Below are 12917 nucleotides of genomic sequence, written 5' to 3'. Positions count from 1 at the left end.
TGAGGGGGTGAGGGGGTGAGGAGGTGAGGGGGTGTAAGAGAGCTTAAAGTCTTGAAGACACTGCAGATTCTACAACATGTGCCGCTGCTGTATCTTCAGATCTATAATCCCTGATTATGGAAAATGCGTGGGATGCGATTGGACGCTCTGTCTGCAGTCGTCGGGTCAGGCTGATATTTCAGAATCTGTACGTATATTCCGGCCGGTCTGGATAAAGAAGGTTCTGTAAATATTATTATAAGGCGGTGAGTTCTGGAATAACAGAACCACATCTGTCTGTTTCTGGATCGGGTTCAGTTTCAACACAGTGAAGAGGGAAGAAGTTCACAGTGAGACTCTAATAGATTATTATTCATTCAGCTTTTTTACTTAAAACAGGATTATTTTCTTAATTAAACAAGTTTTTAAAAAATTTCTAAAGACAGCTTACAAGACGCTGTAACACCCTTTATTATAAACTGTAATTATTACAGAGTTTATTAGAGATCAGAGACTGTAGAAAAACAGTAGTTGTGAGGGGGGTGTAGTTGGGGGTGTGTAGTTAGAGGGGGTGTAGTTGGGGGGTGTAGCTGGGGGGATGTAGTTGTGGGGGGGATGTAGTTGTGGGGGTGGGTGTAATTGGGGGGTGTAGTTGTGAGGGGGGTGTAGTTGGAGGGGGTGTAGTTAGGGGGGTGTAGTTGTGGGGGTGGGTGTAGTTGGGGGGTGTAGTTTGGGGGGTGTAGTTGTGGGGGGTGGGTGTAGTTGGGGGGATGTAGTTGGGGGGGTGTAGTTGTGGGGGTGGGTGTAGTTGGGGGGGTGTAGTTGTGGGGGTGTAGTTTGGGGGGGTGTAGTTGTGAGGGGGGTGTAGTTGTGAGGGGTGTGTAGTTGGGGGGGTGTAGTTGTGAGGGGGGTGTAGTTGGGGGGGATGTAGTTGTGGGGGGTGGGTGTAGTTGTGAGGGGGGTGTAGTTGTGGGGTGGGTGTAGTTGGGGGGGTGTAGTTGTGAGGGGGGTGTAGTTGTGGGGGGTGGGTGTAGTTGTGAGGGGGGTGTAGTTGTGGGGTGGGTGTAGTTGGGGGGTGGGTGTAGTTGGGGGGGTGTAGCTGGGGGTATGTAGTTGTGGGGTGGGTGTAGTTGTGGGGTGGGTGTAGTTGGGGGTGGGTGTAGTTGGGGGGGGTGTAGCTGGGGGGATGTAGTTGTGGGGTGGGTGTAGTTGTGGGGTGGGTGTAGTTGGGGGTGGGTGTAGTTGGGGGGGTGTAGCTGGGGGGATGTAGTTGTGGGGTGGGTGTAGTTGGGGGGTGTAGGTCTATTAAACAGTCATTGTTTCCATGAGGTCATGCTGTTTCTCCTCCTGGCTGCAGGAAAACTCCTCCTGTTTCCACCACAGATACGGAAAATTCATACCGATCCAAACAGCCGACCTGCTTCACAGAGCAGCTCCCCGGTTCTGCTGCAGCACTGAACAGTGAGACAGTGAGAGAGTGAGAGAGTGAGAGTGAGAGTGAGACAGTGATAGTGTAAGTGAGACAGCGAGAGTAAGAGTGAGACAGTTAGAGTGAGACAGTGAGAGTGAGACAGTTAGAGTGAGACAGTGAGAGTAAGAGTGAGACAGTTAGAGTGAGACAGTTAGAGTGAGACAGTGATAGTGATAGTGAGACAGTTAGAGTGAGACAGTGAGAGTAAGACAGTGAGAGTGAGACAGTTAGAGTGAGACAGTGAGAGTAAGACAGCGAGAGTAAGAGTGAGACAGTTAGAGTGAGACAGTGAGAGTGAGAGTGAGACAGTTAGAGTGAGACAGTGAGAGTAAGAGTGAGACAGTTAGAGTGAGACAGTGAGAGTGAGACAGTTAGAGTGAGACAGTGAGAGTCAGAGTGAGACAGTGAGAGAGAAACAGTGAGAGTGAGACAGTGATATTGATAGTGATAGTGAGAGTGAGACAGTGATAGTGAATAACTGTATAAAGATCTGTAGAAAAAGTAATTTAATGTATCTTTACTCTCAGAAATGTGGTTCTTTAGGGAACTATAGAGGTGTGATAAAAACCCTGTGAAGAATTTTCAACTGAGAGGTTCTTTACCAAATTGCCTTCCCCTGGTTTGGGTCTGAATAAGAGAAAATGAGACAGTGAGAGGTGAGGAGGTGAGGAGGTGAGGAGGTGAGCAGGAGGGAGGTGAGGAGGTGAGCAGGAGAGGAGGTGAGGAGGTGAGCAGGAGGGAGGTGAGGAGGTGAGGAGGTGAGCAGGAGGGAGATGAGGAGGTGAGGAGGTGAGCAGGAGGGAGGTGAGGGGGTGAGGAGGTGAGGAGATGAGGAGGTGAGGAGGTGAGCAGGAGGGAGGTGAGGAGGTGAGCAGGAGGGAGGTGAGGAGGTGGGATATGAGGAGGTGAGGAGGTGAGCAGGAGGGAGGTGAGGAGGTGAGGAGGTGAGCAGGAGGGAGGTGAGGAGGTGAGGAGGTGAGGAGGTGGGAGATGAGGAGGTGAGGAGGTGGGAGATGAGGAAGTGAGCAGGAGGGAGGTGAGGAGGTGGGAGATGAGGAGGTGAGCAGGTGAGGAGGTGAGCAGGAGGGAGGTGAGGAGGTGAGGAGGTGAGGAAGTGAGCAGGAGGGAGGTGAAGTGGTTAGCAGGTGAGGAAGTGAGGTGGTGAGGAGGTGAGCAGGAGGGAGGTAAGGAGGTGAGGTGGTTAGCAGGTGAGGAGGTGAGGAAGTGAGGTGGTGAGGAGGTGAGCAGGTGAGGAGGTGAGGTGGTTAGCAGGTGAGGAGGTGAGCAGGAGGGAGGTGAGGAGGTGAGTAGCAGGGAGGTAAGGAGGTGAGGAGATGAGGAGGTGAGGAGGTGAGCAGGAGGGAGGTGAGGAGGTGAGGAGGTTAGCAGGTGAGGAGGTGAGGAGGTGAGGAGGAGGGAGGTGAGGAGGTGGGAGATGAGGAGGTGAGGAGGTGAGGAGGTGAGGTGGTTAGCAGGTGAGGAGGAGGGAGGTGAGGAGGTGGGAGATGAGGAGGTGAGGAGGTGAGGTGGTTAGCAGGTGAGGAGGTGAGGAGGTGAGGAGGTGAGGAGGAGGGAGGTGAGGTGGGAGATGAGGAGGTGAGGAGGTGAGGTGGTTAGCAGGTGAGGAGGTGAGCAGGAGGGAGGTGAGGAGGTGAGGAGATGAGGAGGTGAGGAGGTGAGCAGAAGGGAGATGAGGAGGTGAGGAGGTGAGGAAGTGAGCAGGAGGGAGGTAAGGAGGTGAGCAGGAGGGAGGTGAGGAGGTGAGCAGGAGGGAGATGAGGAGGTGAGGAGATGAGGAGGTGAGGAGGTGAGCAGAAGGGAGATGAGGAGGTGAGGTGGTTAGCAGGTGAGGAAGTGAGGAGGTGAGGTGGTTAGCAGGTGAAGAGGTGAGGTGGTTAGCAGGTGAGGAGGTGAGGAGGTGAGGAGTGCTGGATGATTCTGAGGTGAAGGTCTGAGGTGGATCAGGAAGCTCAGTGATGCCACCTGCTGTTCATCTGTGTTTGTGTAAAATTTAGATCCTGTAAAACACAGAATAGAGTTTCTAAAGGTCAGTAAATAAAGTTATTATACTGATTTTAATGCAGTGTGTTTTTGCGTGTTTTCCTATTGGCTTCTGAAACATATAATTGCATATTAGCTGTATGATGAGTTAATATTTAATCCTCTACAGATGTTGATGTTGATGTTTTACTCCAGTTAAGTTAATTCAGTCCCTGTAACTCTTTCTATTAAAATATTATAAATTATGAGTATCATTATTTTATTACACTATTATTCACTATCAGAGATGATACGATATCACAGCAGTATTTTTCATTATTTAAAGGTTAGGTTTTTTTTTTTACCTTTTAAATAGATTTTTCCTGTTTGTTTTAAATGTTTGCCTTTTTATCTCGTTTTATGATAATTTAAGTATATTAGGAACATGAAGAAATTATAAAAAAAAATAAAAAAGATAAAATAACTAGAATAGTTCATTTTTATAGTAAATGCGAAGTGGTATACAGCAGCTTAAAACACTTTTACTAGGTGGTTGATATGTCAGTACTGTTAGGTGGTTGATATGGTGTCAGTACTGTTAGGTGGTTGATATGTCAGTACTGTTAGGTGGATGATATGGTGTCAGTACTGTTAGAGGGTTGATATGGTGTCAGTACTATTAGAGGGTTGATAAGGTGTCAGTACTGTTAGAGGGTTGATATGGTGTCAGTACTATTAGAGGGTTGATAAGGTGTCAGTACTGTTAGAGGGTTGATATGGTGTCAGTACTGTTAGAGGGTTGATATGGTGTCAGTACTGTTAGGTGGTTGATATTGTGTCAGTACTGTTAGAGGGTTGATATGGTGTCAGTACTGTTAGAGGGTTGATACGGTGTCAGTACTGTTAGGTGGTTGATATTGTGTCAGTACTGTTAGAGGGTTGATATGGTGTCAGTACTGTTAGAGGGTTGATATGGTGTCAGTACTGTTAGAGGGTTGATATGGTGTCAGTACTGTTAGAGGGTTGATATGGTGTCAGTACTGTTAGAGGGTTGATATGGTGTCAGTACTGTTAGAGGGTTGATATGGTGTCAGTACTGTTAGAGGGTTGATAAGGTGTCAGTACTGTTAGAGGGTTGATATGGTGTCAGTACTGTTAGGAGGTTGATATAGTGATAGGACTGATAGGTGGTTGATATGGTGTCAGTACTGTTAGGTGGTTGATATGGTGTCAGTACTGTTAGGTGGTTGATATGGTGTTAGGACTGATAGGTGGTTGATATGGTGTTAGGACTGATAGGTGGTTGATATGGTGTTAGGACTGATAGGTGGTTGATATGGTGTTAGGACTGATAGGTGGTTGATATGGTGTGGCTGCCACATGATCAGTATGATGTTATTTGGTTGCTCTGGTGTTGTTAGGTGGTTGTTAAGGTGTTGCTATGGTAGTTGTGGTGGTATTTCAGGACTGTGTTTGTGTGTTTTGTGCAGGAGATGATCTGAGCTGTATGGAGGACGGGCAGGTTTACAGTAACCGGGACGTTTGGAAACCGGAGCTGTGCCGGATCTGCGTCTGCGACAGCGGGACCATCCTGTGTGACGAGGTGCGCTGTGACGACCTGTCCCACTGCGAGCGCGCCATCACCCCCCCGGGGGAGTGCTGCCCCGTCTGCCAGAGCGACGGCCCCGACAGCGGCGGCGCCGGTACCCATCCGCACCTCACACCCGACACCCAGCATCCGCACCTCACACCCGACACCCGGCATCCGGCACTGAACACCCGGCACCCAACACCCCTCAACCGACACTCATCACCCGACATGTTAATCAGATAAAACATGAGATATATTGGGTTTATTCTGTTTGCAATCAATTAATAATTTGCGTTTTCATAATGTGGATGTGAAATAAATCTATAGATAATAAAAGATTATTGATTATTTTTGATTATTAAACATTTGTTTTATTTTTGTTTGCATTTTCAGATCGAATCCAAAAGGTAACAATTTTATTAAAATATATATTTGACTTTTACTTTTTTATGATAAATAATGTAGTTTAAATATGTTTTGTGCTGAAATTAAACTAAACTCTGAATTTTCAGGGTCAGAAGGGAGAACCTGGAGATGTTCCATATGTGCGTACAAATTCCACTTCTATAATTTTATCATCTAATAATCATGAAATAAATGTTCTGCTGGGAATGATTAAAGTTTTAATGAATTAAAGTGGACTGAATGAAGATTAATCACATCTGACTGTGATGATTACAGGTCGCTGGGTTGCCTGGACGACCGGGACCAATGGTAAACCTGATATGTCCTTCTGTTTTATATCAGTTTTACCCTGTAAAATTTAAATACTTCCATGATAATATTCCATAGATTACAATCTTTTGTATAACTGTACAGTATAATCACATTTACTTGTAAATATAGTGTTTATATAATATTTGTTATACTGTTTTAATCATTCAAGTATATTAAAACTATACACAAAAAAAAAAACAATACGCTGTTACCAAAAAAGTGCATTTTATTTAATAGTTGGTCAATGTATTATTCTGTTGTATTGTTTATATGGCGTTGTTAAGTGGTTGCTATAGTGTTTCTATGTAGTTAATATAAACATAGGTGGTTGCTATGTGGTTGTATGGGTGCTACAGTATTACAGTATATACAGTATATATTGGTAACTTGTAGAATTGAAATGAATTGTAAATAACTGAATAATTGAATTAAGGTTAGTTGTAATCCAGGTGGTTATTATGGTGTTTCCAGGTGGTTAATAAAGGGTTAGGTGGTTGCTAGGTTTCTGAGGGAGCGTTTGTGTTTAGTATAAAGATGTTCAGTATCTCTGTAAAGCTGCTCTAAAACAGCTGTTTTTATAGAAAGTGAAATGAATAAATCAATAAACTTGAATTGTAGGGTGGTTGCTGTGGTATTCTGTGTGGTTAGTTGGATGCTACTGCTGTATTTGCACAGATAGCTGTGTGTTAATAATAATGACTCTCAGAGCCACAGTCTCTCAATCCTCTGCACCACTAGAGGGCAGCGCAGGGTTATAATCCGTCTCTTTTATATGATAATAAATCAGAATAAAACACCTTAATCTGATTAATAACTGATCTAATAAACTGTATTACACTGTATCAGTCTACCGGTTTAAACTGAATTACTGACCTGTCTGTCTGAAATCTGTCTGTCTGATTAAACAGGGGCCTCCAGGATCACCGGGATTTCGGGGCGACCGCGGACCCAAAGGACGACCTGTAAGATCCAGCACTGACATTTAATATACCAAAATATATTACCTTAATATACCACAATATATCACACTATACCACCTTAATATACCACAACATATTACCTTAATATACCACAATATATCACACTATACCATATAATATATCATTTTAATATTCCACAATATACCACAATATATATACCAATATAACACAATCAGGCCCACAAAGAGACGGTGACCCATGTGATCATGTGATCTGTAGAGGAGTGTATTGATTGGGTAATAGAGGAACAGGTTATTAACAGTGTTGTGATGTTTTTCTGCAGGGTCCTAGAGGTCCTGCCGGGTTTGATGGAGAACCTGGAGTTCCAGGGCAGCCAGGAGATCCCGGTCCACCGGGCCACGCCCCCGGAGTGAGTCCAGAACACCATATAAATATATAATCCAATATATATATAAAATATATATCCTCATCCCTCATTCTCTCTTTCATACAGAGTCCAGTATCTCCTCATCCTTACCTCAGAACTTTCCCTACAAACTCCACCCAACCTGACCTCCGCCTCCTCCATCTCTCCACCAACCATCTCTCCATCTCCCCTCATCCACAAACCATCTCTCCATCTCCTCTCATCCACAAAATATCTCTCCATCTCCTCTCATCCACAAACCATCTCTCCATCTCCCCTCATCCACAAATCATCTCTCCATCTCCTCTCATCCACAAACCATCTCTCCATCTCCCCTCATCCACAAACCATCTCTCCATCTCCTCTCATCCACAAACCATCTCTCCATCTCCCCTCATCCACAAACCATCTCTCCATCTCCTCTCATCCACAAATCATCTCTCCATCTCCTCTCATCCACAAACCATCTCTCCATCTCCCCTCATCCACAAATCATCTCTCCATCTCCCCTCATCCACAAACCATCCCTCCATCTCCCCTCATCCACAAACCATCTCTCCATCTCCTCTCATCCACAAACCATCTCTCCATCTCCCCTCATCCACAAACCATCTCTCCATCTCCTCTCATCCACAAATCATCTCTCCATCTCCTCTCATCCACAAACCATCTCTCCATCTCCCCTCATCCACAAATCATCTCTCCATCTCCCCTCATCCACAAACCATCTCTCCATCTCCTCTCATCCACAAATCATCTCTCCATCTCCTCTCATCCACAAACCATCTCTCCATCTCCTCTCATCCACAAATCATCTCTCCATCTCCTCTCATCCACAAACAATCTCTCCATCTCCCCTCATCCACAAACCATCTCTCCATCTCCTCTCATCCACAAACCATCTCTCCATCTCCCCTCATCCACAAACCATCTCTCCATCTCCTCTCATCCACAAATCATCTCTCCATCTCCTCTCATCCACAAACCATCTCTCCATCTCCTCTCATCCACAAACCATCTCTCCATCTCCCCTCATCCACAAACCATCTCTCCATCTCCCCTCATCCACAAACCATCTCTCCATCTCCTCTCATCCACAAATCATCTCTCCATCTCCTCTCATCCACAAACCATCTCTCCATCTCCTCTCATCCACAAACCATCTCTCCATCTCCTCTCATCCACAAACCATCTCTCCATCTCCCCTCATCCACAAACCATCTCTCCATCTCCTCTCATCCACAAATCATCTCTCCATCTCCTCTCATCCACAAACCATCTCTCCATCTCCCCTCATCCACAAATCATCTCTCCATCTCCCCTCATCCACAAACCATCCCTCCATCTCCCCTCATCCACAAACCATCTCTCCATCTCCTCTCATCCACAAACCATCTCTCCATCTCCCCTCATCCACAAACCATCTCTCCATCTCCTCTCATCCACAAACCATCTCTCCATCTCCTCTCATCCACAAACCATCTCTCCATCTCCCCTCATCCACAAACCATCTCTCCATCTCCCCTCATCCACAAACCATCTCTCCATCTCCCCTCATCCACAAATCATCTCTCCATCTCCCCTCATCCACAAACCATCTCTCCATCTCCTCTCATCCACAAATCATCTCTCCATCTCCTCTCATCCACAAACCATCTCTCCATCTCCTCTCATCCACAAACCATCTCTCCATCTCCTCTCATCCACAAATCATCTCTCCATCTCCCCTCATCCACAAACCATCTCTCCATCTCCCCTCATCCACAAATCATCTCTCCATCTCCCCTCATCCACAAACCATCTCTCCATCTCCCCTCATCCACAAATCATCTCTCCATCTCCCTTCATCCACAAACAATCTCTCCATCTCCCTTCATCCACAAACCATCTCTCCATCTCCCTTCATCCACAAACCATCTCTCCATCTCCTCTCATCCACAAACCATCTCTCCATCTCCTCTCATCCACAAACCATCTCTCCATCTCCTCTCATCCACAAACCATCTCTCCATCTCCCTTCATCCACAAACCATCTCTCCATCTCCTCTCATCCACAAACCATCTCTCCATCTCCCTTCATCCACAAACAATCTCTCCATCTCCTCTCATCCACGAACCATCTCTCCATCTCCCTTCATCCACAAACCATCTCTCCATCTCCCCTCATCCACAAACCATCCCTCCATCTCCCTTCATCCACAAACCATCTCTCCATCTCCCCTCATCCACAAACCATCTCTCCATCTCCTCTCATCCACAAACCATCTCTCCATCTCCTCTCATCCACAAACCATCCCTCCATCTCCCTTCATCCACAAACAATCTCTCCATCTCCCTTCATCCACAAACCATCTCTCCATCTCCTCTCATCCACAAACCATCCCTCCATCTCCCTTCATCCACAAACCATCTCTCCATCTCCCTTCATCCACAAACCATCTCTCCATCTCCCCTCATCCACAAACCATCCCTCCATCTCCCCTCATCCACAAACCATCTCTCCATCTCCTTTCATCCACAAACCATCTCTCCATCTCCCCTCATCCACAAACCATCTCTCCATCTCCCCTCATCCACAAACTATCCCTCCATCTCCCCTCATCCACAAACCATCTCTCCATCTCCCTTCATCCACAAACCATCTCTCCATCTCCCCTCATCCACAAACCATCCCTCCATCTCCCCTCATCCACAAACCATCCCTCCATCTCCCCTCATCCACAAACCATCTCTCCATCTCCCTTCATCCACAAACCATCTCTCCATCTCCCCTCATCCACAAACCATCCCTCCATCTCCTTTCATCCACAAACCATCTCTCCATCTCCCCTCATCCACAAACCATCCCTCCATCTCCCCTCATCCACAAATCATCTCTCCATCTCCCCTCATCCACAAATCATCTCTCCATCTCCCCTCATCTCTCCATCAGATACTGATCTATAACTGAATGGGATTATCTCCAGTCTCCAGATTATTTTTTAGTTTTTCCTTCATTAGATTAAGGTTTTTAATCAGAACAGAGATTATAGATTACTGTACTTTAATCTACAGGTGGTTTGGTTCTTCGCTCTGGATGTTTAGATGTTTAGATGTTTGTTGAATTTGATGTTTCTGGATCTTCAGGGTCAGCTCTCCTCTCAGATGGCTGGAGGATTTGATGAGAAGTCAGCAGGTCAGCACGCCATGATTCCTGGACAACGAGTAAGAAATCATCACATCATCTCAAACCTTCAGACTTCATTCATCCATAATCAGAAGCAGAAAACCCGAATTGAAGAATTACATAAAACATATTTATAAAAAAATCAGATTTACTCAACAGCAGCTTGAATTTTATGGGAAACTCATACAGTAATTTTTCTTTTGACATTGATATTAATTGCAATATTAAGAAATACAGAAATATTCACCAGTGTGATTAATTGCATGTTATAGTTATGAGCTACAATAACAGTATGAATAAGATAATTAATATTATTATTTTTTATTTTTAGGGAGAGGCAGGAGCCCGAGGACCACCCGGCCCCAATGGTTCACCAGTGAGTGTGAACTTCTAATATCACCCCATAATAATATTATATAACAATATGAATCACTGATCATCATTATTCCTCTATTAACTCTAGGGGGCAGCAGGTCCACAAGGATCCCCTGGTGATGCTGGAGATCCTGGACCAATGGTAAGTTCAGTTTCTCAGAAGATATTCTGGTTTTATTTAATATTTACAAGATTCTGCTTCAGATTCAGACTGTAGTCATAAAACCAAAACTCTGCTGATCTACATAAAAATAGAACTTTCTAATTATGGTTTAATATGAACTAACCGAGCCAGAAATAAATAAAAATTCATATAAACATTGTGTTCATCAACTCTGAATCAAATACATTACAAACATTATTAGTACGAGGAATCAGGTTAATCTGAGTCTATTTTTCAAAAACAGAAAATTAGATGTAAAAACTTTTTTGTGAAATTCAGATGGTAGGGAAATGTTGTATATATTAAATACTGCATTAATAACCTGCTGTTCTGTGTTTTTTAGGGTCCGGCCGGACAGAGGGGTCCTGATGGTCCTCCAGGGAAGCCGGGTGAAGATGTGAGTTCAGAATTTCTTTATTCTTTATTTTATCTTATTTAACAAATATTCATGAATATTTATAAAAACACTTTCATTCACTTTTCATCTGCTCAGTAAAACCAGTAAAACCACCATCATGTAAAATCTAACCTTCACTATAAAATGAAAGAAGGAATTCAATGTAAATTGTTCAAATTGGGTTTATTCAACTCAAATAAATACTGTGAATGAACTGTTATTTAAATTAAATAAACCCAATTTAACTGGTTTGTTTCCATATACACTTTTGTTTTTGGGTTCAGGTTTTGTTTTGCAGTGTTTAAAAGAATCCATTGTAATGTTTTTATATGATTTTATATGAGAAACTGAACATCATAAATACCCATGTAGAGATCAGCCGGCGTCTGTTTACACACAGACCAGACCCGTTTTTGAGATGTTTTTAATGTTTTTTATCAGTTTTAGGGGTTATTTTAACAGTTGTAAAAGTTGTAAGAGTTGTAAAAGTTGTAAAAGTTGTAAGAGTTGTGAGAGCTGTAAGGATTTCCTGTAGAAATAAAATAAATATTTATAGAAACTCTTTTCCTCTCGCAGGGAGAAGCAGGAACTCCAGGAAGTGCAGGAGAGATGGGATTCCCGGGATCTGCGGTAAACTGTGTTTAATTATTAGATACAGTAAAATTTAATTTATAGTATTAATCTCTATGTTTTTATATTACTGATTTGTGATGATTTCTGTGTTTCAGGGGGCGAGAGGATTCCCCGGGACGCCCGGACCACCGGGGCTGAAGGGTCACAGAGTGAGTAACTCAACACGGCCGGGTTAGCCACAGTGCTAATCACTGGGATCTGAAGGTTTTAGGGTGAAAGAGGTTGGGTGCTTCAGCTCATCCCAATTAAATCACCTCAAATCACCTTAATCTCAGTTCATCAGCTTTAGATCAGGAGATTAATGTGGAGGACAAACACTTTTATACACTTTACTACAGAATTAAATATGTGTCCCGCAATCGCTTTCCTCTGTTTAATATGAATTAGACTGGTTCTGTCAGTGAGAGAATGAAGGATTCACTCTGGATTCTGATGGTGTTTTATCTGATTTCAGGGTCATCAGGGTCCAGCGGGTGTGAAAGGAGAACGTGGAGCAGTTGGATCTAAAGTACTCGGCTCTGTTTATTCATATTTAATTATTCCTGGCCAGAATCCTGCATTTCCAATCACATTTAAAATCATGTGCTGCGTTTAATCACATCACAGAGCAGCAGCATCAGCAGACTGAGTCTCAGAATCCGCTTTATTTCTGTCCTCAGGGTGAATCCGGTGGAACCGGTCCAATGGGCGCACCTGGACCCATGGTGAGATAATCAATTATCTATTTTATCAGATCAGATCTGAGGCAGAATCTGGGATTTAGAAACAGAAACTGAAGATCAGCTGTTTTTATTGCAGGGTCCGCGGGGCATGCCCGGAGAGAGAGGACGCCCGGGACCCAGCGGAGTACCGGTTAGTACATCACCACCATCACTGATCAGTAAATACATTACCTCTGATCACTGATCAGTAAATACATCACAACCATCACTGATCAATAAATACATCACCACCATCACTGATCAATAAATACATCACCACCATCACTGATCAATAAATACATCACCACCATCACTGATCAATAAATACATCACCACTGATCACTGATCAATAAATACATTACCTCACTGATCAATAAATACATCACCACCATCATTG

General features: G+C 44.1%; 1 protein-coding gene across 1 annotated transcript in view; it reads left to right on the top strand.

Annotated features, from left to right (window-relative positions):
* Nucleotides 1-12917, top strand: part of col5a2a (collagen, type V, alpha 2a) — a 62044-nt gene that overhangs the window by 20056 nt on the left and 29071 nt on the right. The window contains exons 2-16 of the mRNA XM_049484660.1: nt 4921-5133; nt 5415-5428; nt 5534-5566; nt 5703-5735; nt 6647-6700; nt 7002-7088; nt 10212-10289; nt 10583-10627; nt 10715-10768; nt 11133-11186; nt 11763-11816; nt 11915-11968; nt 12274-12327; nt 12479-12523; nt 12618-12671. Coding sequence (XP_049340617.1) covers nt 4921-5133; nt 5415-5428; nt 5534-5566; nt 5703-5735; nt 6647-6700; nt 7002-7088; nt 10212-10289; nt 10583-10627; nt 10715-10768; nt 11133-11186; nt 11763-11816; nt 11915-11968; nt 12274-12327; nt 12479-12523; nt 12618-12671 — 926 coding nt within the window. The remainder of the gene's footprint in view (nt 1-4920; nt 5134-5414; nt 5429-5533; nt 5567-5702; nt 5736-6646; nt 6701-7001; nt 7089-10211; nt 10290-10582; nt 10628-10714; nt 10769-11132; nt 11187-11762; nt 11817-11914; nt 11969-12273; nt 12328-12478; nt 12524-12617; nt 12672-12917) is intronic.

This window comes from Astyanax mexicanus, chromosome 11, assembly GCF_023375975.1.
Source record: "Astyanax mexicanus isolate ESR-SI-001 chromosome 11, AstMex3_surface, whole genome shotgun sequence".
Lineage (NCBI taxonomy): Eukaryota > Metazoa > Chordata > Actinopteri > Characiformes > Acestrorhamphidae > Astyanax > Astyanax mexicanus.
Note: the sequence above shows the minus strand (reverse complement) of the source record. Positions and strands in the feature narration are given on the sequence as shown.